Here is a 26,941-nt window from a genome sequence, read left to right on the forward strand (position 1 = left end):
CAACCAGGTGACAGTAAGTCCAGATTGTCTTGATTCTGAGCCCCAGAGACCTCCCTCCGGGTTCTTAGGAATGGAAGCTTTGAGGAACAGCACCAGGCCCTTGACGGTCTGTCTGGACGGGCCCAGGAACGATTCTCATTTGGGCACTTTTTAGAATGTCCTTCCATGGGGCACCTGGCTGGCTCAATCAGAAGAGCATGCAACTCTTGATCTTGGGGCTGTGAATTCGAGCCCCACGTTAGGTGTAGAGATTACTTAAAAATAAACTCTTTTTTTTTTTAGATTTTATTTATTTATTTGAGAGAGAGAGAGAGAGAGAGAGAGAGAGCATGAGATGGGGGAGGGTCAGAGGGAGAAGCAGACTCCCCGCCGAGCAGGGAGCTCAATGTGGAGACTCGATCCCGGGACTCCAGGACCATGACCTGAGCCGAAGGCAGTCGTTTAATAGACTGAGCCACCCAGGCATCCCTTAAAAATAAACTCTTAAAAAAAAAAAAAGTTCTTCCATGGAAGCCAAAAGCACAGCTGAAGTACCACTGGGAATAGTGATTCTAGAAGGGACCTAAAAACAGAGCCTCCCGGTATGTTGCTCTCTGTTCTGGCTTGAGCCAAAAGCAAAGTGCAAAAAGTCAACAGGTATTTGTTGGGGGCCGTTGTGCATGAGGCCCTGCTCTGGGGGCTTGTGTTCCAGAGAGGGGAGATCATTCCAGGCATTGCTATGGAGAAAGGTCACATGAATACTGTGACAGTGAGTGACTAGCACTCTAGCTAGGGCAGCCAGAGACAGCCTCACTCAGAAGATTCGGATGGAGGTGAGCCTAAATGTTAAGAAGCCTCAAGGTGTTCAGGAATGGGTGTGTGAGGGAGGCCTGGCTCACAGCCCATCCCAGCCCTGGGTTCACTGGGAGTCAGCCTGGCTGCTCCAGCCCCAGGGCCTCAGGGCAGGATGCAGAGGGGGCCAGCTGTGGGAGGGACCCCTTACCCTATGACAGAGAGCACTTCCCAATGACTTGAGGGGATTTAAGCACCAGGAGACCCTCATCCACAGGCCAGAGAGTAATCTCCAGCCCTGGGGTCAGGGCCAGGGGACCCCTCCATCTTCCTCAGTCTCCCGTCTGCATTGATCATTACCCAGGATGAGGCTGTGAGGCCACCAGGGATACTGTCTGGAGGCAGGAGCATCTCATGCCTTCCTATCTCATTTCAGATGAGGAGCAGGCCTCTTGCCAGGTCCCCACACAGCCCTACACAATGTGACCCCAGCCCTCCTCTTGCTTCCTCATCCAGTCACACCAGTGACCTTTGGAACATGCAGCGTCCTTTCCTGCCTCTGGGAGTTCACCCATGCTGTTCCCTCTTTGGGAAACACTCTTCCCCTGCTTTTTACAAGGCTGGCTCCTTCTCACCCTTGGGGATCAGCTTACAAGGGCCCTTTCTCAAAGTGGCCTCTCTCAGCCCTCAGCAGGTGGACTCAGCCCTGCCCATCTCCATCTGCCCACCCCGCTTGTGTGCTGCCTTCATAAATCGCATTCAAACATTTATTCGTTTGCATACTTGGTACCATGTCTCTTCCTAGTTAGGACATGAGCTTTGTAAACTCAATGTGTGTATCTGTCTGGTTCACTGCTGGGTTCCGGCCTAGACCATCTGAGGAGTCAATAACTATTTGTCGAAGGTTTGACTGAATGAACGAATGACGTGGTCAAAGCTGCAGAAGAGGATCTTCCCACGGCCCAGGAGACGGGCATGCAGGGAACCGAAAAGACATTTCAAAGGCAGTGTGGTGTGGCAGAAAGAATAAGAGGGTAATGAAGCCAGAACTCCTGAGTTCTCACCAGTTGTGTGATGTCGGGCAAGTTTCTTAACCTCTCTGTGCCCGAGTTTCCACATCTGTCCAACGGATGGCACTGACATCTTAAGGATGTTATGTATCTTAAAGCATTACATGGTTTCAGGGCCAGGTAGGCCCAGGTCTGGCCCCCAGGGGTGGGGGGGCAGTAGGCAACAGGGTGTGAATGAGGACTCAGATGGAAGCCGTAGGGCCTAGGGGCTACTCTCCTCTTACCCACCTCTTCAGATTCTCTGAGGTGAGGAAGGCTTTCGAGGAGATGAGCTTTTTGAATTCTCAGCTTTTCACAAAAATAGCCTCGGCGGCAGAACCCCTGGTTTCAAGCAGACAATTTCTTTGTTACTCAGCTGCTGGTGGGTGGGTGGGTGGTGCCACGGGCTGCTCATTTCCTGAATGAACAGCTGTGCCCTCTCCTCGTTGTAGAGAATAATCATAACACTACTTCAAACCTTGGCCCAGCCTCCTTCATTCACAGCTCTCCGGCTGCCTGGCAGCCGCCACACATGTCCACCAGCCGGCAGGTGGGGCCTCCAAGAAAGGCCGGACACGAAGTGAGGGTCAGGCCCGTGGCCCTTGCCTTGGCCTTGTCCGTGGCAGACCAGGCCTTGGCCTCTCACACGTAGCCTGGATATCTTCCCCCTCCATTCCCTCACCCCCGTCCGGCCACACCAGCCTCCTTCCTATTCCTCAGGCACTCCGAAGCTCTCACCCATCCGGGGACCTTCCGACCGACCATTCCCTCTTCCCACAGTGTCTTCTCTCTGGATTCTGGCAAGTCTGGCTCCTTCTTGTCACTTGGGGCTCAGCTCAAACATCATCACCTCAGAAAAGTCCTCCCTGGCTACTCCCCGCTGGTGGCCCATTGGCTTGTAGTCCATAGCTTGCCACCAACAGCCCACGGCCAAAGCTCTGCCAACTCAGGACCCATGGGGAGAAGAGCCGGCCTTGGCATCGACGTTCCAACCCAACTCCTGACTCTGGTTCTGATGGGCCACCAGGGGTCCGGTGGCTCAGGGGAGAGGAGAGGGCATTCCCCGGATGAAAGCATGGGGGCCGTTTCCCGGCGGAAGGGACAGTGGGTGGTGGGCAGGGGAGATGGCAGCCATCCACCCCAGCCCCAGCCCCAGCCCTGCTCCTGGAGCGTGTGAACCATGGGTCTAGGCCCCTGTTCCGTCACTCTGTCACTTCCAAGCTGGATGACTCTGTGAGGTCCCCCATCTCTCCCAGCCCATTTCCTCATCCAGGTAAACCTCACAGAGTTGTTATAAGCAGCAGGTGAGCTGATGCCCGTGCAGGCACTTTGAAAACTATGATTATCTTTGGAAGAGAGGAAAACAAGAAGAGAAGGGTTTAAGCAGGTTGAGGTTCCTCTGGGTGGGGTCCTCAGTCTAGCGGGTGGACTAGAATCCGAACTCCAGGCTTCAGGTGACAATGGGCAGCAAGGTTCCCCATCTCTTGTGTAGGATCAGAAACCTAGGCTGTCTGAGCCTGATTGTTCTGGGAGGTTCTGGAAGGGCAGGGATACGTGGTGGCATTGGAGGGCCCCGGGTGCAAATATCCTTCTAACCAGACAATGAACGCGGGCAATTCCCTCCTCCTACCTGAGCCTTACGTCCTCGCCAGCAAAATAGGGGTGGTGATAATAAATTGCTGGATCGTTGTGGGCCTTGAATGGTGGCAAAGCCTGCTGCCCCACAGCTGGGGAGTCCTGGGGTATCTGACCGGCTGTTGTTATTATTTGCATATTTCTTGATCATTTCCCTTTGACTCCCTCCTCCTTTTAATTTCAGTAAGACTTCTGTTGAAAATGCCAGCCTGCGTCAAGAGTGCTAAGGATCACAGGCGGGAAAGCCTTCCTTCTTTCCAAGCTGAGGCTGAGGAGAAAGGAGGGGGAGGAAGAGAAGCCCCTTTGTGGCAGCCTCTGTAGCCGGGCCTGAGGCTTAGCTACGGACTGTTCTGGAAACACCGACAGTGGCTCAGAAAGGGCCTTCTTGCCTCCTTTACAGAGAGGCTGTGAGGATCAGAGTCAGTAAAAGATTTTCCCAAGTGCGCACAGCCTGGGAGTGCTGGAGCGGAGATTCACACCCAGGGCCTCTCTGATGTGGAAACCAGGGCACTGGGAAGGGGGCAGGGGCTGTCTGGCCTGGAGTGTGTGTGTGTGTGTGTGTGTGTGTGTGTGTGTGTGTGTGGTGTGTGTACACGTGTGTGTTGTGTGTGGTGTGTGTGGTGTGAGTGTGTAGCAAGCTTATCACTCCCTATGGGGCTTCTGAATTCAATTCAATTCAATTCAATTCAATTCAATTCAATTCAATAGAAATATCTTCTCCTGTGGGCCAGAGAAGATGAGCGCCTGTGATTGCCCACGTTCACGTACTCACAAGGATCTCCACTGAGCAAGGGATAGACCTGAGCCCAGGGTTGTGCTAATGGAGGCCGGGGGACCCTCTGAGAATCAGAAGGTAGAGGAAGGTCTGAGAGTCCCTCGAAACTGGGCTCTCCCCGCCCTCTCCCCTCAGAGAGGGCTCCTCTCTGCTGAGACCTCTGTTCTCCCAGACTTACCCCTCTCCACCCCGCGGCCCCCAGTACACGCGCATGTACACACACACATACACACACGCACGCACGCACGCACTCCCACTCTCTAGCTCTCTAACTGCCAGGAATGCAGGCCGTCCCAGCTTCTCTCTCCCTGCATTCCTCAGCGGCTACTCCCACCTGGCAGGGCAAATTATACCCTGGCCTGGCAATAAAAGCCACTTTCCAAAAAAAGAAGCTTTAGGCCCCGAGAGATGCAGCTCTCTCTCTCACCCAGCCTGTGCCTGACTCCGGAGGCGGTGTCTGGCCCAGAGGCAACGGGGCCCCGTGTCCCTTTAAGCAGGGAGTACAAATTCTCATCGCAGTCCCTCCCTCCTGCTCTTCCTGACGTCAGGAGGAGGGCGTGTGTGAGTGAGTGAGTGAGGGGCTCGAGGTGCTGCATGCTCACACACACACACACACACACACACACACACACACACACACACACACACGAGTCGTACCCACAACACATCCTTCAGACCATCCCCTGCTGGCCAGCTCCGAGCCCAGAGAGAGGCGGAGTGCTGAAGGCGGCTGCAGGAGCCAGTGCCTGGACCTCGGCAGCCAGGGAGAGGTAAGGGTCAGGCCTGGGCGGCGAGGGCACGGCAGCTTGGCAGGGGCAAAGCAGGGAGGAAGGACGCCGCGGGGCTGGGAAGGTGGGTCCCTCCCCTGGGGCTGGCCCAGCCCCGTTCAGTTTACAGAGGGGGGTGTAGGAGCGGATGTGGATGAGCCCACCCTGTCCTCCCTCCTCCCCGCCCGCCCTCCGTCCCTCCTCCTGGCCCCCAAGGGAAGCTGAGGCCCTGTGGCTCCCTGTGAGAGAGAGAGAGAGAGAGAGAGAGAGAGAGAGAGTGTGTGTGTGTGTGTGTGTGTGTGTGTGTGTGTGTGTCTGGGACTTGTGTCTGGCTCAAGAGGCAGAGAATAGCAGACACCTGCCAAGCCCCAGCCTCCTGTCTGGGAACCAGGGGAAGAGAAATGACTGGGGAATGAATAATCGTGCTCCTACCAGATGCCAAAAGGAGAATGCAGCAGGGAGCATGTGGGTCTGTCCCCCTGGAATTTGGGGCTGGGGCCGGGGAGGGACCATCTAGGGCAGGCAGATAGTTGGACCTGGAACAGCTGTCTAGTCCTGACTCTATTTCATCCCCAAACGCGATGGGGATAATTGTTTTAATTGGCTTGGAGATGTGGCTCCATGTAATTATCTTCGCCTCAGAGCCACCCCTACCCAGAGCTCTCGCCTCTCCTGAGGCCACTCCTCTCCCCTGCTTGCTGGTCTTGCTCTGACCTCCCCCCTTGCCAGGGTGTAGCCCCGGGGGCAGGGGGCGGGCTAGGCTGCTGGCCGCCAGCTGCGGGATGCAGGGACTCGGGGCAGCCTGGGCTAGCCCCAAGTCCTTGAGGGGCCTTCCCCGGGCACAAGGAGTCCAGGCAGAGATAAGGGGTGATGCTGGCCCCCGAAAGGGAGACAGCAGGTTCCTGCAAAGCTGCCAGCCTGCAGCCTCTTCCCAGGGAGAGGGGAGGGACGCTGAGCGAGAACAATAATAAATACAGAGTGTGAACTGCTGCATCCGCTGGGGCTGGGGGAGGGGAGGAGGAAGTGCGCCTGGGTGGAGGGTGGGCAACCTCTCTGAGGGCCTGGCACCGTGCCCCCCTGGATGTGCTCCAGAAGGGGCCTCTTGATGGGGAGGGGCAGTCTCCGGCCCCTTGGAGGATGGGGAGCCAGTTTTTGTCCCCCAAACTGACTCCATTCCAGAGGCCTCTGGGCCCTCCAAATTCTGGATGTTTCCTTCACCCAGACTCCCTCCGCCTACCCTCACCATTTCCTTGAAGTCCTTTCCAACATCTATTTCCCATATCTGTCCCACCCCGCTGGGTCTGTCTGCCCTCCACTCCAAGAAAAAGGTCTAAGCAGGAACTGGCCGCACAGGGGCCTGGGAAAGGCCAAGGGACAGTATGGGCCACAGAGTCCCCTCTCAGGCCTGGCAATGTTCACGGATGCCCACCGGCCACGGAGGGGCTCTGGAGGGAGGAATAGGGGGTCCTACACAGCTAGCCTGTGGGGAGGGGACACCCACGGGCTGGTTGTTCTGGAGGCAGGTCCCCCAGATCGGCACCAGCAGAGGGCGCTCCGGGCTTGCCTGAGCTGCTCACATCTACTGGTCACAACCAGCACAGCCAAGTCCGGGGGCTTGGGACAGTTGGGACCCGTGTCCACGCAGAGCAGCAAGGTAGGAGCAGAAGGTAGTGGGGGGTCTTCTCCCCTGCTCCAAAGCTGATGGAATGATGGTCACCGGGGTGGCGGCTGGCACGCTGGAAAGCTCTGGGCTTTGGGGTCACACTGATTTGAGTTCAGCTACCCTAAGTGTGACTTTGACAAACCTTTCCTTTCTCTGGGGGGACTCAGAGTGGGAAAGTGACTTGCTCAGGGTCACACAGCCTGGCAGAGATGGGATGTGAGCATGGCTCTTGAGGTGCCCATCCTGGCATCTTCACCCTCACTGATGCTAAGGAAGCCCAAAGCCCTTGTCACATACCCCAGGGCAGTAGGGGCCTGTGACAAGGAGAGTGAAAAGGTCTCCATGAAGCTCAAGTATTCGCTGGGGCAGTCCCTCACCCCCATACACACATGCACACACACGCACATGCTGCCGGAGGGGGAAGAACCAGGTTTAATTAGGTCACCTCCAGCTGCCGGAGCAGCTCTGGCACTGATGTATTTTAAGGACTGTCTGGGTGGCTGGGGGAGGGGAGGGACTGGGGAAGTGCCAGCTTCTGGCTGGTGGTCCTGAGGCTGTTTCCTCAGGCTCCCAGGGCCACCCACCGTAGATAAGACCCCAATGTTCAGAAAGCCCTCCCAGCACCATCCTGTGCTCCATGGCCTTCCCCTTTTTAAGTCATCATATCCTCTCCTCCCCCGGCTGTTCCTCCACACTGGGGGCTCGGGGCTGGGACATTTTTATTGGGGGAGTTGTTTTTAGGCTTGCCAGAGTTGGCAAGTGATTCACCCAAGGTCATAGTCTGAGTCAGCACAAAGCCAGAAATAGAACCCCAAGCCCTGACTCCCCAGTTCTTCCACGCCCCTGTTCTTCCTTCTCCAGGGGAGGGCAGGAGATGTCAGAGAGCTTTCCTCCCGCCTCCCAGAGGCCTTTCTGTAACCCACCCGCCCCCCAACATCTCAGGTGCAGAAAGCACCACTCCTGACCAGCTGTGGGAACCCAGGAAGCCTCTTTCGCTCCCTGGGCCTTAGTTTACTCTTCTGAAGAATGGGGATAATAATGGTCATTGTCATGTAGGGGTGTTGTGGGGACTGCCTGAGGAAATGGGGCCAGGGACTTGGCAGAACACTGGCACGTGGCTAACGATCAATACACGATAGCTGTCTCTCGTCATGTTATGCTATGTTGTGCTCTGGTCAGTCTGGTCCTCCCCCTGGAGGGTGCGGCTGTCTCCTCTCCGGCCTGTTGTCCCAACGCCTGGCATTCAGCTTCCTTCCAGTTACGTGTGTGCTTTTGACAACCTCAGAGGACAGTCGGACTGACCTTCAGTAGGCGTCTGGTCCAGTGATGTTTCGAGTAGTGAGGCCCAGAGAGGGTTGAGGGCTTGCCCCAGATCACACAGCACTGGGGGGGGGGGTGGAGCCAGCTTGCTCTCCCTACTCTGCCCCGAACAAGACAGATTTCGCATGGTCAAGAGAGGACTGTGACAGCCATTTCCTGCCCCATTCTTTTTGGGGTACCTGAGAATTGGAGGAGGCCCAGCACCAGGATGATGGTCACCTGCTGATGGGGCTGAGTCACACTGTATCACAGCCTCGCCTCAGGTTACCTCTGAACAGTCCTGATGTTCTGGTTTTACCTCCCCTGGTCCTTCCGTCTGCAGAATTGCCAGGGTTTGGCCCCCACGCAGGGAAATGAAGACAAGCTCGGCCGGGAGGGTCAGGGCCAGACCGCGTGGGCAGGGAGATGCACCCTCACAGGTGGACCATCCACACAGCGGCTCCTCAGCCCCTCCCACACGCGGGACAGGTGCTAACTATTAGCCCTATCTGACACATAAGGAAACTAAGGCTCAGAAAGGGAGGGTCACTGCCGAGTCAGGGTTCCGGCCCAAGCCAGAAATGGTCCCGGCCTGTCTTCGAACCCCCGGGGGCCAGTTCTGAAGGGCATCGTTCTGGGCAAAAGGTGCTCCCAGACAGTCGGACCGAGTCCCTTGGGGGCTGGGCTTTACTCTGAATCGAAACAAACGTCCTACACACTCATCTGTTTCTCTGCTTTTGGAGGAGTTTATTTTCCCCTTTAGTTTCTCAGGGAAAGTTCTTTTGGTAAAAACTCCAGCCGTGTTTTGGCTGAACCAGGAGCAGAATTTATCCTCACGAGAAGAGCACCCACCGTTTGCTTTCAGATGGATCTGAGCTCTTGTCATTCACGTGCTGTGTGACCTTGGGTGAGTCACTTCACCTCCCCGAGCCTCAGCTTCCTTATCTGTAAAATAGAAACAATGGGAATTCCAAACTCTCAGGGCAACTGGGAGATTTCAAAATGGAGAGTAGCCTCTGTAAAGACTTTTGCGCCGGGTACCGCATTCAGACAACAAAAGCCCATCTTTCCTTGTCCCTTTCTGCAGCCACACTCTGGGGAGAGGGCCTGAACCAGAGGCTTGCCCTGCATCCCCTTGTTCTCTTCTCCCAGGGTTCTGGCAGGGCCCAGAGAGGGGAAGATCGTCCAAGGTCGCACAGCAAGTCAGTGGCAATGCAGGGCCTGAACCCAGGGCTCCAGAGCCAGATTACCTTGGTTCTTGAGTCCTGGCGCAGACATTAATTGCTGTGTGGCCTTGAGTGAATGACTTAGTCTCTCTGAGCCTCAGTGTCCTCATCTGCAAAATGTAGGCATAATAGCAGCTGCTGAAGGGGTGGCTGCAGGAATTAAAAAGGGAGGGGGCTGGGCAGGGACCTAGTGGGTGGGCAAGTCCTTGGGGAAAGAGGAAAGAGGAGAGTGCGGGTGGGCTTGCCTCAGGCCGGCTGGGGCTCTCCTTCCGCCCACTCCTTCTTCCCCCTCAGCCCAGTTTAGCAGCCCGGTCTGGGAGGGCGGACCTCTCTCACCCAGCACCTGCTGTTCTTCCAGCATTCCGTCCCATCTCATCCTCCCAGGAGCTCTGGAGGACAGGCTCTTGCACTCCCCATTTTCCAGAAGAGGAGGGAGGTGGGGGAGATCCCACAGCAGAGCTCTCTGCCCCGCGGAGGCTGCCTTGTCTGCGCCCCCAGCCCTAACTCCTGCTCTAAGGCTAACTGTGGGCTTCTCAAACGAAGCTGGCAGGGCGAGTGGGGGTGAAAGAGCCCAGAGCAGCCAGTCCTGTGGGGCTGGAGGGCACGAAGGCCTATCACTGCCCTGATTCCATTCTCCTCCCTTCTGCTGCCTGGTCTGCTATGGGGAACTTATTTTGGGGAGGGGAAGGAAGGGGGCTGCTGCCCTCAACTCTAACCCTGGGTGATCGATCAATGCATCTGTCCCCCTTCCCCGCAAGAGGCCTTGGGTCAGGAGGCCGGGAGGCCGGGAGGCTGGGAGGCCAGAGCAGGGCCCGGCTCAGCTGCGTCTCCCTGGTAACGGCTCTGGGCTGTCTCTGCCCCTCCTCCCCACGACCTCCCAGCACCGGCTGTCACCGCCAAGCACAATACCAGCTCTGGGAAAACTGTGCAGTGGGCAGGCCGGGACCAAAGGAAGCAGAGCCTCTGTCCACCTGCCACCCCTGCTCAGGTGGGGTGGGGGCGCCCGGACGTGCGCCAAGGGGCCCGACGTCTCTTGCTTTCCTGGCCCTGACATCTTGGGTAGCTTTGCTGCCTGTTTTCCTTTTTTGATAACAGCTTTATGGCGATATAACTCACATACCATATGTTACAACTGTTTAAGGTGGACGAGTTAGGGTTTTCAGAATACTCACAGAATTGTGCGACAAGGCCACAGTCAACTTCAGGAGCTTCTCATCACCCCGGAAAGAAACTCTGCACCCATTAGAATTTACTCCCCATCATCCCTTCCCCACCAACTCCTGGCAACCATGGATGTCCTTTTCGTCTCTGTGGACTTGTCCATTCCGGACATTTCACGTAAATAACATCACGCAATGTGCTCTTTTGTGACCAGCTGGCTTCTTCCACTCGGCGTAATGGTCTCCAGGCTCGTCTGTGCTGTAGCAGGTGTCAGGGCTCCGGACTCCATTCCTCTTTATGGCTGAGTCATATTCCACTCTGTGGCTAGACCACGGTTTGTTTATCCACTCCTCTGTTGATGGACGTGGGGTTGTTTCCACTTTGGGCCTATTGTGAATTACGCTGCTGTGAACGTTCAAGTCCAAGTTCTTGTGTGATTGCGTTTTCTTCTCTCTAAAAATGGGAATAAAAAGGCCAAACCCGGCCTTGACTCCTGGAGCAGGCTCAGAAAGAAAAACCTCACATCAGCTTGGGGGCGCTGTGAGGAGCTGTGAAGGGCCGTGACAGGCCATTCTCAGTCCCCGGCAGCTCTCCTGGATGGAGAGCGATGTTGGGGCACGGGGGCTGGGGGGGAGAAAGGCTGCATCTCCAGCCCCGGGGATGGCAGAGCCGGCTTATCAGCCTGACCCAGAAAAAGCCCACTTGCTGTGTGACCTTGAACGGCGGGCAGGAGACCTGCCCCACTGTTGGATGGTGTGACTCCAAGGCTCTCCCAGCCCTTGCCACACTGTGTTTCGGTGCAAGTCAGCCCTGGAAATTCTAGGCTGGGAGTGGGGCGCAAGATGGAGGCCAGAAATAGGGCTGAGGCTCAGGGATTTACCTCTGGCACTAGGGTCTTTGAATGAGGGGGTGAGGTGGTGAAGCACGGGGGTGAGGAAGTGGAGGACCCTGTCATCCTCACTGCTACGTGACTGTGGATTATGAGAGCTTCTTTATCTCCCCAGGCTTAGCCAAGCCTCACCACAGCCTGCGAGGGATCGAGGCAGGGTCTATCTGCTCCGTTATACAGATGAGGAGACTGAGGCCCGTGGAACTACTCCCCAAGGTCGGCAGCTGGTACACGGCAGAGCTGCAGTGCTCCTGGTCCAGGTGTCCTGCCTGGTCCCGCTGTGGCCCCAGGCTCTGTCCACAGCCTGGCTCAGTACTCTGAGCTGCCCTCCGTAGGGTTCCACGGCAGGGTCTCTTAGGGCCCGAGGCTTCCCAACCCTTGTGGGGAGAGGACTATGTTCTCTTCCTTAGTAGAGGGAAATACAGGATGAAGTTTTTCAAGGTCATCCAGGCACTGAGCAGGTGACGAGGGTATTTCTATCCATGAGCATTGATGATAGCAATTCAGTGGGTATCTCTGAGATGCCGGGAGCTGTCACACACTCTATCAGGGACTCCTCAGCAGCCTGGCATGGTAAGTATCCCCAACCCCATTTCAGAGCAGAGGAAAATAGGGCTAAGGCAAACTCACCAACGTTCCCAAGGGCTTACCACGCCCGGGCACGGAGAGGGTCATTGACAGCAACCTCTCTGTGAAGTGAGAACCAGCACTAATCCCCATTTTACAGAGCAGGAACTTGAGTCAAAGGTTAAGAGCATGGACCAAGGCTGCACAGCCAGTTAGGTGCAGGAGGCAGGATTGAAACCCAGGTCACCTGGGTCCAGAGGCTGCACTCCCACCCGCCATGGTGGAACTGTCGAAGTCCCCAAGGTACAGCGACAAAGCTGAGATTCAAACCCAGCTGTGTGGTTGTGAAGCTGCTCACACTTGTGCCAAACTGTGTTCCAGACTGTCACTGGCCACTTTCCCCATCCCACCTCCCAGGCCCCTGGAGTTAGAGAATTGAGCTTCAAGCTGGAAGGACTTTGAGATTAGTTTTAGCTTGGTCTGTTCTAGTGAGAGCCCTCTTCCTGTTTTGTAGACAGCTCCCATTTCGCTGTGTCCCCAGATGGCAGAGAGGAAGCAAGCTCTCTGGGTCTCTTCTTCCAAGGGCACTAATCCCATCATGGGGCACCCCGCTCCTGACCTCACCTACACCTAATGACTTCCCAGAGGCCCCATCTCCAAATACCACCACCGTGGGCGGTTAAGACTTCCAGATATGAATTTTGGGGGGAACAGTTCAGTCCAGAGCAAGGATATAGGACTGTTTTGTCTTTCTGGGGAGGACCCCGAGTCAGGGTGGGGGGGGCCGTGAGCGGCCTGAAGTCACTCTGTGAGGATTGGCGAGCAGGCCCAGCCCTCCAGACTTGGGCCGGGTGTCCAGAAGCCGCTCAACCTGGCCCACACTCACCTGTACCTCTTTCTTCCCATTCCAGACGGAGCCTGCGGCTGGTGCGGCTGCCGAGCAGGGCCAGGCCGGGCCCTGCCCGCAAGGACGCCCAAGCCCTTCGCCGGCCCCTGTGCCCGAGAGCCCACCAGGCTCTCTTGCTGGACCCACCATGACTTCAGAGCCCACGTCACCCCCAGTAGTGCCCCCTCTCCACTCCCCCAAGTCTCCTGTCTGGCCCACCTTCCCCTTCCACCGGGAGGGCAGCAGGGTCTGGGAGCGGGGCGGCGTCTCGTCCCGGGACCTGCCCAGTCCTCTGCCCACCAAACGGACCAGGACGTATTCAGCGTGAGTACCCGCCCCTCGCCCAGGCTCCAGTGATTTTCCCCAGGACAGGGCTCCAGCCCTGTCCAACCCCTGTTGTCCTCACTCAAGGACAGAGGAGCTGTGTATGGACCTTCCAGTAACTTCTGTGTTCGTTCATTCATTCTTCACTCCACTAAGATTTATTGAGCACCTGACCAGGGGACCCAGGGATGAATAAGACAGTCTCCACCCATAAACTGCCTACAATCCAGGAGGAATTTGTCCAGCATTCACCTCCACCCAGGGTTGGGGGAGAAGGCACATCATCAGGCGTCAGGGAGGGGAGGATGAGGTCCTAGTGGGTTTGGAAACTGTGTCAGGTGAAGAAGGAAGTTGGGTGTTCCAGGTCCGTGGGTCAGCCTGGACCAAAACGGAAGCAAGGGACTGACCTCTGGTGAGGGGTGGGCAGGCGAGACGGAGACCAGGCTTGGGCCTCTGGCACAGGTCACTGGCTGGGGTCACATGGGGGAGGCGATTTGGAGAAATCACAAGGGAGACTGACTTGCCTTGGCCAAAGGAGAGATTTTTGGTTTTGTTTTAAGTAAGCCCTACGCCCAACATGGGGCTTGAACTCACAACCCCAAGATCAAGAGTCGCACACTCCGCCGACTGAGCCAGCCCAGGGTCCCGAAAGGAGAGGTTTTGGATGGCAAGCACTAATTGTCCCCTGTGTCCAACCCAAGGCCAGGCACAGAGCAGATGCTTAATAAATGATGAATGAGTAGATACGAGACAAATAAGTCAATAGGATACTGCGACCTCAAGAGGTAGTGAGCTCCCCATTTTGAGAGAAATTCGAGTTTAGGCTGAGCATTCTTCCCTCAGAAATCTTACAACAGGAGCCCATGTAAACCTGAATCGTCTCAGGAGGAAAGGGTCCTGTGCACAGAGAGGGGCACTGGCTGGGAGTTAGGAGGCCCACTTGCTGTGCACCCTCGAAGGGCCAGCTCCCCTCTCTGGGTCTCAGTCTCCTTGTTGTCCAATGGGACCATAAGAGAGCATTACTGTGTGCAGTTTCTGGCCTGGGGAGGGTTTTCCACAGCCCTGGGACAGGCTCTGCAGGCAGGCAGGGCCCAGGGGGGCTGTGGGAGTCCAGGGAGGGGAGGCCCCAGGCCACAGCTCTTATCCCCCTACTCTAACCTCAGGACAGCCCGTGCCTCGGCTGGCCCCGTGTTCAAGGGCGTCTGTAAGCAGTTCTCACGCTCACAGGGCCATGGCTTCATCACCCCTGAGAATGGATCCGAGGACATCTTTGTGCATGTGTCTGAGTGAGTCCCTCCCGCCTCCCTATTCCTGGCTGGGCCCCTGCTGCAGGGTCCCGGCAGGGCCTCAAGAAATGCCTCTCCAAGCCTCTCCCCTGGCTGGCTGAAGTCTGTGTCCCTGGCATCTTTCTCCTCCTGTCGCAGGGGCTGCGGGTGCGTGTGTGCGGGGTGGGGGGGGGGGGCGGTGGCACGAGGAGGAGGAGGGCCGGAGCCATGTGGGGAGGGGACACCCAGGCCGCAGAAGTCCCGGGAACCGCTGGCTGAGCCCTGGGATCCTGCATCACGGGAACTGAGGACTGGGCCAGCCCCTGGGTCTTCTGGCCTGGAGGGTAGACGGACATGGGAGAGATGATCTAGGCCTGGCCCCCAGCCCTGATGCCAGGCAAGACCTGGTGGGGGCGGGGGCACTGAGCTTCTCCAGGCCTCCGGACCTCCCTTGCCTTTCACGGCTCAATCCCCAAACAGCACAGACAGGGAGGGACCTTTTCGGGTTCCCATTTTACAGATTCGAGCTGAAGCTCTGAGAAGGGAGGGGAGGCAGCCCTCAGGCCAGCCCACAGTGGGTGTCTGGGAGCGGGGCCTGCTGCTGGGCTGACGCCCCTCTCCCGCCCACCAGCATCGAGGGGGAGTACGTGCCCGTGGAAGGCGACGAGGTGACGTACAAGATGTGCCCCATCCCGCCCAAGAACCAGAAGTTCCAGGCTGTGGAGGTGGTGCTCACCCAGTTGGCCCCACATACTCCCCACGAGACGTGGTCCGGCCAGGTCGTGGGCTCCTAGGCCGGGGGGGCTCACGTGTCAGCTGCCGGGCAGGTGGGGAGCCACACAGGGTAGGCAGGCCGCCGCGGGCTCCAGGCCCCTGCACCTGCCGGGTCCCCCGGGCGGCCTCGGCGTACACGTGTCTGTCTGTGCTTGTGACCGCGAGCACGTGCCTCCATCCACCCCCCCGTGACCCACGACTGTTGTGTGAGCTGGACCAAAGGTGAGGCCCCCGGGGCCTGCCTTCTTGTTGTCGGCTCTCTCCTGCCCCTCCCTGCCACATCCGCACAGGACCCTCTCGCCCTTCTGTCCCCCGAGCCCCTGGGGCCTGCGTCGGGCCTGGGCCTGGGAGGCAGGGGGCGCCAGTGGGCCCCTCCCCGTGCAAGCGGGTTCCCCTTGCCTCTGCCCCAGGCCCAGCCCAGGGCCAGATTCTGCTTGTGCTACTTAACACCTCCCACCCTGGGCTTGGGTCTCCCGCGGTGGCCTGGACCCCTTGCCACAGAAGCCAGGCCAGCGAGAGCTCTGGGGGAGCCTCCCAGCCTCTGGCAGGGGAAGAGGGCAACCCCTGGAGTAGCAGACCCCTCCTCACTGCCACGGGCCCAGCTTCCCTTCCCTCCATCTGCTCTCTCCTCTCAGCATCCCCGAGAGGCAGGCAAGGAGCCGAGGGCAGAGGTGGTTTTGGGGTCTCGGTCCCTCCTCCTCCTCCTCCTCGGCTTGGCAATGGCTCTGTGAGCTCCAAGGCTGCATCCTCTCCCCTGGGCCGCGCTGAGCCACGCTGCCACCACTCTCCGAGACGCAGATCTGTGGAGGGGTGGGGGCACATCTCCCCCTGCTTGGATGGAGCCAGCCCCTTCGCCCTGACCCACAAACTCCGCTGATGCTCTGCCCATGCCCAGATAAGGCTGCCGAGGACCTGGCGAGGCAGACGCACGTCCCCTCAGGCAGCGCCAGGCCTGGGCACCCACAGGATGGCCCTCAGCCCGAGACCACTAGCCCTGTAGCCCCTCGCTGGACCCTCTCCCCGAAGCACTACTGCTGGCCCCCACTAGGCCAGTGGCTGAGGTGTGTGGTCCCAATCTCATGCGTTGAGTCCCTTAAAGGGTGTGTGTGTGTGTGTGTGTGTGTGTGTGTGTGCATTCACTCTCGGGTGGGGGGTTGGTCTGGCCTGGGAGGCCAGAAAGGAGAGGCTTCGCCTCAATTCCCCCCATCACCACCATACCCCTTCCTAGAAAACACATTTGATGCAACAAGAAATGGGGGTCGAGGGAAAGCCTGCCAGGGACAGTAAGCCTTGAGACAGGGTCTGTGAGTAAAACAGGGGCTCAAATGCCCAGGATGAGGGTTATCTGTTTAGAAGGATCCCCAGTACTGCAGGTACCCCTTGGGCCTCGGGGTAGAGATCAGCTGGGGTACGTGCACCCCAGCCCCCAGGCTCTACCAGGCTGGGTGGGGGGTCAGAGCTGCTGAGAAACAGAATGGCCCAGCCTGACACCCCAGTCTGAGCTGGAGCTGGCCTGACAAGGCCTGAGGACTTGTCCCAGAGGAATAAGGACTCCCTGGCTTCCTGGGTGGAAGGTTTATTGGTGCAGGTGAACTCCTGGAAGCTCCCCCCCCAAGACTCCCTCCTGTGAGCAGACCCCCCCCCCTCCGTTTTTAGGCACTAGCCAGTAGACAGGATGTGGCAACATCAGCCCCAGGGCTGTCTGGGAGGCAGAGGGGCGGCAGTACCCCTCCAAACCCATAGCCCTGCAGTGTGGAGTCAGAAATCCTCCCAAGACCCCCAGCCGCCTGGACTCCGCCCCCCCCCCCCCCCCCCCCGGCCCACCAACCTCCCATCCTTCCTAACACTGGCAATAAACCCTCAACTGTGACTCAGCCTGGCCCAGAGCTGCCTCTGTCTGTCTGGGTCCCGGGGGAGGCGCTTGGGGAGGGTACCCCCAACTTAACCCTTGTTTAGGGCTTCAATGGCCCACTCTCCTCAAGTGGATCAAAGACTTCCCGTGTGACCAGGCAGGGGGTGAGGGGAGTCCCTGCCCACTCTGCCTCGGCTCCCTCACGTAATGTCATCTGTGATTGGGGCCAATTATCCATTCAGACAGAGCTGACACCATACCTTGTTCCAGGAATTTTAATGTTTGTGAGAGAAAGTTCTGGCAAATACGCACCTTCCCTGGTGCTCTGCGCCCTGCCTGGGACAGGCAAGCAGAGCGGGCTCTATCTCGTACCAACACTAGTGCAGGTCTCCTCCCGGCGTAGACAGAAATCTGTTCTCTTTACAAGTACAAGCAGCAGCTGTAGCCAGGGCTGTCGGGGTGGAGGACGGAGCCGGCCCCCCTAGGAGCTGACCGGCTGGGGACGGTTGTCCACGCGGACCCTGGCCCCATCAAGGTGGGCCTTGCAGCAGGTAATAGGAGGTAGGCATCCTGAGCCGGAGGAGGAGGGGCCCTGGCACCCCACCCAACACCAGGGCCAGGGGCTCTCTTTAGGCCTGGGTGGAGCTCTCTAGAAGTCCCTAGGAGCGGGCCTGGGCCCTGGTCATGCCTCATGGGCTGTCTCTGGGAAAAAAATCTCACGGCATCGCTGTACTGTATCCTGCGGAGAGACCACACTGTGGCCGACGGTCCGAGGGTCAGCGTAGATCTCGAAGTCATTCCCACCCTGCACACAAGGGCAGGAAGATGCACATACACGTGGTGCCTGGAGGAGGTTCCCTGGGCTAAGGCCCAGCACGTGCCCTGCCATGGGGTCCCCTCCCCACACTGGCCCCTGCAGAGCTGCCTCTCCTCCTGCCCCCTCAGAACCACCCGGACCCCCACCTTCTCAGCCTTCACCAGATCTGCCCTGACTTGCTCTGTGACATGGGACAAGCGGCCAGCCAGCTCTCAGCCCCAGCCTTCCAATCTGTGTAATGGGGCTGAGGAACACTGGCTGGTCTCCGGGAGTCTCCCCAGGGACAGTTCTGTCGCCCTGTGTCCTGGCCTTGACCTGGGGGTGAATTGGGGTGGAAAACATCTGGGCTGAGCCACACTCACGGGGCTGGTCTCGTTCCCAAAGAAGTGAATGGTGTCGAAGCTGTCCTGGCCGAGGCTGTCCAGGCAGTAGCGCTTGTCCCAGCCCTCGGGGAAGACGTCAAAGCTGATCATGCCGCCTGCAGGGGGTGGCAGACAAGGCGAGCACAGGGGTGGCCCATGGGATGAACTGGGGCAAGATCCTGCATTTATTCATTCATTCAACAACCTGGAGTGCCTACGCAGAGCCAGGCACAGGGCATGGGAGCCTCAGGCTCCTCACTGAGAGCTGTGGTCCCAGGGGGGCCGAACAGGCAGTGGGCAAGCCAGGCCACCTCAGAGCCGTGGGGCGGAGGGAGGGAAGCTGCCCCAGCCAGCACCACCGGGGAGACCTCTCTGGGAGGGGCCACCGAGCTAAGGCCTGAGCCAGAGCAGCCACTGCGGGGAAGCAACCATGGTCCCCGAGGCGGAGAAGGACACGGAGTGTCCCAGCACCAGAGAAGGCAGGGCAGAGGTGAGGCCATGCAGGCCCTGGGGTCCAGCAGGGTCTGCTTTTCGGGGAGCATCCCTCTAGACACTAGGCGGTGGGAGGACAGCTGCGCTGGAGTCAGCCAGAGCCTGAAAAGAGGCTGCTGGTGGCAGAGGTGTGAGCCGTGGTCGGATTCCAGGATTCTGGATGCAGGGCCCTGGGGCCGGCTTGCTAGGAGACTGCCCTTGGGAAGGGGGTGCGGGAGAAACATTGAGGGAGGCCTGAACTACTGGGTGGGCGGCAGGGCATGGACTGGGTTTGGGTGGGGAGCACCACCGGGCAGGAAGGCTTTCTAAAGGCGCTGGGGAGTGCCGCGCAGCCTGGGGAGTGAGGCCCGGGGCTGGGCCAGGCTCTCGGACCCTCCGCGGGATGAGTGGATGCACGTACCTCGAGAGAACCTCAGCCCTTTGCCGGCAAACTCTGTTTTCAGGGCTTCCACAAACTTCTCCCGGATCTTCTCCTTCTGCAGGAGGGGAGGGAGCAGACTGAGGCTCAGAGGGCTGCCCTGTGCCAGGCCCTGTGCCGGGCACACAGCTGGTGGGAGCTCAGAGTCTTCCAGGTGGAGATCGTGACCCCCATTTTACAGATGAGGAAACCGAGGCTCAGGGAATGGCTGTGTCCTGTTCAAGGTCATCCAGCCTCAGTGGCAGGATCCTGCCAATGGGGGTGTGGGCGGGGTATCTAAAGGAGGCCTTGGAGTGGAGGCATGAGGAGAAGTTGAGGGGATGGGCTTTCCCCAGCTCAACAAAGCAAACCAGACACCAGAAATGAGCACGAGGAGCAAGAGCACGTGGAGACCTGTTACTACGTGGCAATGCGTGCTCCGAGAGAGGTCAGCAGGATGCCGGGCACAGCCACAGCACCAACCACATGGTGCAGGGGGCTGGGGGCCTCAGCAGTGCCAGGAATCCCCTGCTGCACCCCAGCCCTCGGGCAGGATCTTGTAAGTCTGCAGCATATCTAGAGACTCGGACTAAGGAGACATTCACTTATTTGGCTGAGGACCCCCAGCCTGGCCCTGCTGGGGCCACAGGCGGAACAGCCATGCAGGGCCTAGAGGGGCAGCATCTTGGCTCCTGTGCCGAGGGCCAGCACCACAGGGAGGGAAGGTTTGCGCAGTGCAGGCTCGCTATGCCCGAAGCAGCAGTGAGAGCCTGGTGGGACAATCAGCTCACAGACGGTCTGGAAAGGAGCTTGGACACATCCTAGGGGACCAAGAGCCACTGAGGATTTTGAAGCATAGGAGTAGAGTGCCTAGGACTGTGGGTCCACGTCGGGTAGGACTGGAACGGAGAGAGGCAGGCAGTGGCCGATGGTTTGGGGCCTGAAGTGGGCCAGGGAGGACATGAGCTATCAGGCCAGATATGACCCAATCTGAGAGATAAAGGCAGGCCTCCTGGGTTCCAGGCCTGGCTGTGTGACCATGGGTGAGTCACCTGACTTCTCTGAGCCTATTTCCTGGGCGAAAGGAAATTCTCTCCTAGAAAAGCAGAGAGGTGGGAGGTGGGCCCCCAGGAAGGCCAGAGTCCCCATCAGAGGCTACTTTGTGGGCCCAGGGTTAGAGTTAAGGGTACCCCAGGCTCAGAATAAATGTTCCCACACGGCCCAGGATGGCTGTACCTCCTGTCTCTGGAGAACCAGGCTGACGACTGGACAGCCCCATGTGTCAAGTTCAGCCTTAGCAAGGACCAGCGCTGTGACCTGGAGCTAGTCAGCCTATGGCCTCAATGTCCTCTTCTAAGGAAGAGGACTGCTACTGCCCTTGGGATCTGAAGGACTAAGGATGAATAAAACATTTATATGGGATCCTGGCTGGTGTAGGTCACACAGATCAGGAAGCTTGTGCCCTCCCCTCATACCAGAAGGGGGCGAACAAGAGCCAGAAAGACAAGAGAAGACCCTGGGAGCTGCGGGAAGGGTCAGCGTGTGCCAGACTTCCATCCCAGTCATTACAGCCCACGAGATGGGAACTATGCTCACCCCCACTTTACAGACGCACAAACGGAGGCACACGATAGTAAAGCCACTTTTCCAGGCTGCTCGGCAAGCAGGAGGTGGAGCTGGGATTGGAAACCGGGTGGCCTAAGTAGGGGCCACCTCTCAGTATGTGTGTGGGAGGGGTTCTCTGCCAATGGTCAGTCTTCACCACCCCAAAAAGAAAAACCTCCGTGCCCGTGGGCAGTGCCTACCCTAAGCCTTGGGACATGGAGTGGGAATGGGGGTGGGGGTTGGTGAGCATCCCTGAGAGTCCCACCCACCCTCAGGGAAGCATCACCAATTCCCTATGTGACCTTGGCAAGTCATTTCCCCTCTCTGAGCCTCAGTTTCCTCATTCATAAAATGCGGACGACACCACCTATTTCATTCATTCAGAAAGTATTTCTCGAGCACTTGCTGTGTGTTGGGCACGTGCCAGGCACAGGGGATCCAGCAGTGAACAGCCACAGAAATCCTGGCCCTTAAGGAGCTTACAGCTTCAGTGTGGGAGACAGACAGTAACCAAGATTTGAAAAGTAGGTGACGAGAGTGTATTAGAGGGTGGTGATGGCTGCCTGGGGAGTAACTGGATAGGCGAGGAGCAGGAGGGGCAGGGGTGCCATGTTCAATGGAATGAGAAAGTGACACCTGAGCAGAACTGGAGGGGAATGGGGAGAGGGCGAGTGGAGTCTGAGGGAAGTGTGTTCCGGGTGGAAGGCATAGCCCTGAAGCTTGCTCTGTCTCTATCTGCTATCTCTAGAATCAGCAAGGAGGATGTGGCTGGAGCAGAGACAGCAAGGGGAGAGAAGGCCAGAGATGGGCCGGTGGCAAGAGGCTTGAATGGATGGACTTACTCCATCCCTGAAAAAGCGGGGTGGGCGGTAGGGATGACAAGCAAAATGCAAGTCAAGGTTCAGCAGGGGCAGCATACCCAAAGGCAAGAGAAATGCTGGTATGTTCTAAGAACAGACGCACAGAGAGAAGGCTGAAGGGGTGGGTCCGAGCTGGGCAGACCCCTCAGGGCTCAGGGCAGCAGCGGAGGGGCTGGGGCATTGCAAAGCTGGCAAGGGGAGCGATGGAAGGACTGTAAGCAGGGAGTGGAGGGGGCCGACATGCTTGAAAAGGTTCTCAGTGGCCCTGCTGGAGAACAGACTGGCAGGGGTTTTGGGGGGAGAGCACACAGGTGAACAGATTTGAGGCCACTCTGGAGGCTGAATCAAGAGGAATTACTGCTGGACCCCACATGGGCAGGAAGGTAGAAATGATGCCCTTGGTAGGTAAGTGGTAGCTGCTGATGCTGGTCACCAAGGGAAGGAAACCAGCCATGTAGGAAAGATAGGGGAGTGCCTAGACCATGGCACATGGTGGGTGACCCAGTGGGTATTAGTTGAATCAGAACCATTCCCCCCCCCCACCCCCGCCTCATCATCCATCTCGCTGATGAGAAAGCAAAGGCCCAGAGAGGCTGAGTGACCAAGGTCCTAGAGCCTAAGGTTGCACAGCTGGTGGCACCTTGTCCAGTTCGGAGAACTCGATTCGTTCCTCCAGGGTACAGCTTCGGCCGATGGGCGAGATGTTCAGCATGCCATTCCGGAATTCAATGAAGGTTCCGCTGGTGGTAACGGGGGTAGGAGAGAGGGCAGGGAGCCAGGGAGAAGAAGGGCCCTGAATTCAAATCCAGCCCCGTCTGGGACCACCGCCTCCCTGGACTTCACACGGGACAAGAATCCATACACCGAGAAGTTGGGGCCCCAGCACCTGCCGGTTGCGTCCAAGAGACCTGCCCCTGTCCTCCCTCAGGCTTGGGATGGTTGGGGGGAGGGAGGCTGGATGCAAGGCTGGGAGGGGTCTCACCGCTTCTTGGGCAGTCTGAGCAGGGCCATGTAGCGGAGGCAGAAGTTGATCAAGTCCTGCAGTAGCTCCTCCCCCAGGTGGTTCTGGATGGTCTGGGCAAGGAACACGGGGCTCTGAGGGTGGCGGGCACAGGGCGCTCCCCCAGCCCAGGGCAGAGGGACCACAGGCTGTGCCACTGTGGAAAAGTGTTGTAGGCTGAGGCCCTGGGGGGCACTGACCTGCTTGGAGAGCAGTCGTCCGTGCTTATATTGCACGGTCCCATTCTCGGCAAACACATAATCAAACTTCTCGATGACTTCAGGGGCCCATAGAAGCCAGGAAAAAAGAAAGCGTGTGAGACCAAGCACCCAGAGCCAAGTAGAGGGATAAAGCCCACACTCCTGGGTTTGGCATTCATAGCCCACTTGTTCCATCCTAAACCTGCTTTCCTAGGCTCTTCACCTTCAGCTTTTTTTCCAAACAAGCCAGCAAGCCAGTCACACCTCTGGGCCGTTGCTTACACAGGTCCTTCTGCCTGGACCGCCTTCCCCTCCTGCCCCTCCCCCCTCCAAGATCCAGCTCCCTCCTCTGGAAGCCTCCCAGGACTCCCCCGCAGGGGGCGCCATTTCCACTTGCTCCCACAGCCCCAGGGTCCAGGGGGCTTCTGCTTTGTTTTATCCGTCACTGTTTTTCAAGAATGGCTGCATGGGGGAATTTTCAGCTCTGGCTGCCACAGTAAGTGGCTGGAGGGGGCATGAGGAGGAGGCTCAGGGAGCGCAGTCAGGAGGGAGCCTGGACAATGGAAGGGCGGTGGAGATGCCGACGTGGACCCACAGGGAGATATTTCTAGACTTGTTGATGGAATGCACAAGGGGGTGAGGAAAAGGGAAAATTCAGGTAAAGTTTCCGGTTTGCAAACTGGTGGGATCTGCCTCAATGGTGCTGAGACGGGGCACTCAGCTGAGAACAGATGCTCTGGGGCCAAAACAACTTCCCAGGTGACTTCAGAATCCTTCTGTGTTCAATGGGGTAACTGTGCCCACCCTAAAGTGTGGTGGTGAGGATGCATGAGAAGAAATCAACACATGGTCATTTTCAATAACGGTAACCATTACTGACTGCGCACATTTTAAAGAGGGCACCTGAGACTCAGCAGAGAGAGCTGAGAATGTCAACTTCTCCAGAGCAAGATGCTGCCTGCTTTGTTTCCTGCCCTTCCTCCAAAGCTGACACGGGGCCTGGCACATGGCCGGCGCTCACTATGAATCAGTGAGGGAGCGATCTGGCTGTTCCCTCTGCTTCCTCTGCCCCACAGATGCAGGGCTGGGTCTTTGAAGGCACATGGGTCCAGGGACCTCCCCAACTCCCCCCACCCCCATCCAGACTGTGGAACTGGCTCTGGGTGCTCCTCCTACCTTCATCCCCCTCTCCCAGCTGCTCAGCAATCTTAGAGTAGTCGGAGCCGCCGACCACACCGATCTGCACCCTACTCCGCAGCTTCTGCAGGAAGGCAGCCACCTCAGGGTCAATTTTCTGCAGGGGGTGGGGGTGGGGAAAGCACAAGATTTCTGGCTGTCAGCGTGTCTGGGACCTCACTCAATCCACACTCAGCGCTCAGAATCCAGGAAGCCATGTTCCATCTGAATCTGAGGTAGCTCAAGGTTTAGAACCCAGACCTCAAAATGAGATGTAATGGATTCAAACTCTGGCTCAAGTCCCTCAGTTGCAGGCTGATCTTGGGCAATTGGCTTTGCTTTCTTTGCCTTAGTGATTGTCCCATTTACAAAATGGGGATCATAGTAGCAACCAGCTGGAGGTGGTCAGTGCTAAGATTAAATGAGATAGCGCACCCAGAGTGCTTGGAAACGAACAAGCAATTAACTGGTGACTAATCACATGAAGATTCCCCAAGGACATGAAAACTAATGAGGTACACTCCACGTTTTCAGGCTTCCAGCTATTTAAAGCTGACAATTCCTATAGGGAATGACCATGTCAAATTCTGCCAGAGTACAAATTGGTGCAGCCACTTTATAGGGTAATTTGGCAAGAAAACTTAAAATGCATGAACCCCGTAACCCAGAATTTCCACTTCTCTTGCCTGGGTGTATATGGAGGCTCACTGAGGTATGGTTTATCATAGTGAACACCTGCAAACAACTCCTAGGCTTGTCACCCGGAGAATGGTAAATATGTGCTCTGAAATACTACACTGTGGTCACCCAGGGTAAGGCAGGCCTGTGCTTCCAACAGGGGAGAGCCCCTAAGACATGCTGTTAACTGTCAAAAGGAAGGTGCTCAGCACAGAGTCTGCTTGAGACTCTCTCTCCCTCCCACTGCCCCACCCCCCTAAAACAAATAAATCTTAAAAAAAAGACAAGTTGCAGGAAGGCACACACAGTATGATACTACTCATTAAAAAAAAAAAAAAAAAAGAGGGGCACCTGGGTGGCTCAGTCAGTTAAAGCGTCTGCCTTCAGCTCAGGTCATGATCCCAGGGTCCTGGGATGGAGCCTGCTTCTCCCTCTTTCTCTCAAATAAATAAATAAAACCTTAAAAAAAAAAAAAAAGAAAGAAAAGCCTCACAAAAACTGCGTAGTATTTGTTCTGAGCAAACAGATCTAGATGAAGGTCTGGAGGGAAGCCACATGACAGGCAACCACCTGTCAAGTGGGGTTGGGCCTGGGATCCTGATGTAGTCAGAAGGCATTTTAGCATCTCTGTTTTCATTCTTCACGAGAGAATGTGTTCATGAGTATGTGTATAATTAAAAATTAACTTTTATTTATTTATTTGTTTTAGTAATCTCTATACCACGCGGGGCTAGAACTTAGGAACCCCAGATCGAGTCACATGCTCTTCCGACTGAGGCAGCCAGGGGCCCCCGAAATTAACTTTTTAAAAGCACTAAGGATAGGGCTTGGCACTAACATTGGTGGACAGCAGTGACAACACTTGTACAGGCTGTTGGGTCAGTGGAGCAAAGGGTCAGAGGGAGGGGTTGGGGCTGGGCCTTAGACCTTGCCACCCTCCCTCCACTGTATCTTTCTCCCGTCTCTGGGGACCCTGGGAGCTGCTGGAGGCAGAGCAGCCTGATTCCTCCTTGTGCTCCCAGAGCCTACCTAATCCAGGGCCCTCAGGCAGGGAAGGAGGGGTGCATTCAGGACCTAAGAGGGGAGGCTAAGATCTGTCTTCCCATCAGCCTCTGCTCGGCAACCCTGCCCTATGGCTCCCTGCTCTAGGGGATCCCAGTGTTCTTTATGGCCCGACTGGAGGGTGGAATACCCTCAAGGCTGGCAAGAGAGAGGCCTGCTTCTTTATGTACCCAGCTGGTGAGGATCGGTCTAGGGGCTCATCTAGGGTGAGATCCAAAGCTAGAAAAACTGAGCGTGGAGCAGAATTTGGAGGATCAACACGGTGACAAGTCTTTAGAAGAGTTGTACTCCCACCCTCCCTGGGCCACAATACCTTCACGATGACCAGGGTAGGCCCGGGGACTCTCACTTCCAGGTGGGCAGGGCCCAAAACTCATCCAAAAAGGTACAGAAGCCCTCCCTCCCTCCATAACTGAGGGTGGGAAGGAAAGTGGTTGAGGAGCTTGAGAAATTAGACCTAGGCCCAGGCCTGTAAAGGTCGGGGGGTATGGCTCCAAGACTCCCGGACTCTCACTAGATGGCGACTCGTGCTAGCGCGCGCGCCGCGCCCTGTCTAGAACCCCGGGCTCAGATGCCAGCTTCAGGCTACAGGTGCGTCCTAGGGGCGGGAGCCGGGGCTGGGGAGGCGGGGGCGCCCGGGGACCAAGCTTCGGCGAGAAGAAGCCTGAGCGGGGGTAGGGAAGCTAGGTCCCCGCTCGCAGCCTCCTCCCTCCAGAATTCCACCCGCCCCGACGCTCCCGGGCAGAAGGTGGGCGCAGACGCTCGGGGGCTGCGACACGGGGGACCGGGGCCGCATCACTCCCATTGGGCGGCCCTGGGTGGGGGACCGCTGCATCCCACACTCGGTCCTGGGTCACCACTTTCGGCCTCTGAGCGTCCGCGTGACACTCCCGACCGGAGCTGCTGAACGTCGGGGACTTACCTGGCGAGCCGGCGTGAGGGTCCCGTCCACATCAAACAGGCAGAGAACGCGCTCCTTCCTGCGGGCGCCCTCAGCGGAGACCGCCATGCCTGCAGCTCCGCGCTCGCGGCCGAGGCCCGGGATGCGGCCGCCGGAGCCGCTTCGGAAAGAGGCTTGACCGGGCGGGGCCTGGGAGGGGCGGAGCCAGAAGGCCCGCCGGCGGGTGCCAAACCAAGAAGGGGCGTGGTCAGGGCGTGATCTTGGCGGGAGAGGAACTGCTTGGACCGGTCGGGGGCGGGGCCTGAGCTGACTCAGGCAGGCTGATTCTGATTGCACCAGGAGGGGAGGGGGCGTGGCATAGGGCGCAGCAGAGCCCGGCGGATTGGTCAGACTGTTCCAAACCAGACGCGGGCGGGGCCTGGGCCTGGGCCAGGCGGGATGTGAGGGATTGAACCCGGAAGAGAGGAGCGGGGCCAGAGTTGCTCCTC

At 57.8% G+C, this 26,941-nt stretch overlaps 2 protein-coding genes across 5 annotated transcripts; one reads left to right on the forward strand and one right to left on the reverse strand.

Moving 5' to 3' along the window:
* Nucleotides 1-4,826: 4,826 nt before the first annotated feature.
* Nucleotides 4,827-16,835, forward strand: CSDC2 (cold shock domain containing C2). 2 transcript variants are annotated; one of them, XM_028115621.2, is made up of 4 exons: nt 4,827-5,000; nt 12,714-13,012; nt 14,176-14,298; nt 14,909-16,835. In XM_028115621.2, exons 2-4 carry the CDS (start codon nt 12,837-12,839, stop codon nt 15,069-15,071), a joined length of 462 nt encoding a protein of 153 aa, XP_027971422.1. In that variant the 5' UTR covers nt 4,827-5,000; nt 12,714-12,836; the 3' UTR covers nt 15,072-16,835. The 2 variants fall into 2 exon arrangements, with proteins under 2 accessions (XP_027971422.1, XP_027971420.1); XM_028115619.2 differs by lacking the exon at nt 4,827-5,000 and adding an exon at nt 5,319-5,462.
* Nucleotides 16,836-17,162: 327 nt separating this feature from the next.
* On the reverse strand, nt 17,163-26,621 carry PMM1 (phosphomannomutase 1). 3 transcript variants are annotated; one of them, XM_028115392.2, is made up of 8 exons: nt 26,475-26,621; nt 23,813-23,930; nt 22,637-22,713; nt 22,419-22,510; nt 22,077-22,176; nt 18,975-19,050; nt 18,083-18,198; nt 17,163-17,708 (listed from the first exon to the last, which is right to left on the reverse strand). In XM_028115392.2, the coding sequence occupies exons 1-8, from the start codon at nt 26,559-26,561 to the stop codon at nt 17,586-17,588; spliced, it is 789 nt and encodes a 262-aa protein (XP_027971193.1). In that variant the 5' UTR covers nt 26,562-26,621; the 3' UTR covers nt 17,163-17,585. The 3 variants fall into 3 exon arrangements, with proteins under 3 accessions (XP_027971193.1, XP_027971192.1, XP_027971194.1); XM_028115391.2 differs by lacking the exon at nt 17,163-17,708 and having other exon boundaries at nt 17,858-18,198; XM_028115393.2 differs by lacking the exon at nt 17,163-17,708 and having other exon boundaries at nt 18,112-18,771.
* Between the last annotated feature and the right edge of the window lie 320 nt (nt 26,622-26,941).

This window comes from Eumetopias jubatus, unplaced genomic scaffold (genome assembly GCF_037043125.1).
Source record: "Eumetopias jubatus isolate StellerSeaLion01/CBP00866 unplaced genomic scaffold, mEumJub1_p1.0 scaffold_8, whole genome shotgun sequence".
Taxonomy (NCBI): domain Eukaryota; kingdom Metazoa; phylum Chordata; class Mammalia; order Carnivora; family Otariidae; genus Eumetopias; species Eumetopias jubatus.

Coding starts and splice junctions, on each gene's coding strand:
- CSDC2 (XM_028115619.2), top strand. CDS start 5,433: ATGCCAAAAGGAGAATGCAGCAGGGAGCAT. Junction 5,463..12,713: donor GAGAATGCAGCAGGGAGCAT/GTGGGTCTGTCC, acceptor TTCCCATTCCAG/ACGGAGCCTGCGGCTGGTGC. Junction 13,013..14,175: donor CGGACCAGGACGTATTCAGC/GTGAGTACCCGC, acceptor CTCTAACCTCAG/GACAGCCCGTGCCTCGGCTG.
- PMM1 (XM_028115391.2), bottom strand. CDS start 26,561: ATGGCGGTCTCCGCTGAGGGCGCCCGCAGGAAGGAGCGCGTTCTCTGC. Junction 23,931..26,474: donor CCCTCACGCCGGCTCGCCAG/GTAAGTCCCCGA, acceptor CACCCCCTGCAG/AAAATTGACCCTGAGGTGGC. Junction 18,199..18,974: donor AGGGCTGAGGTTCTCTCGAG/GTACGTGCATCC, acceptor CACCCCCTGCAG/GCGGCATGATCAGCTTTGAC.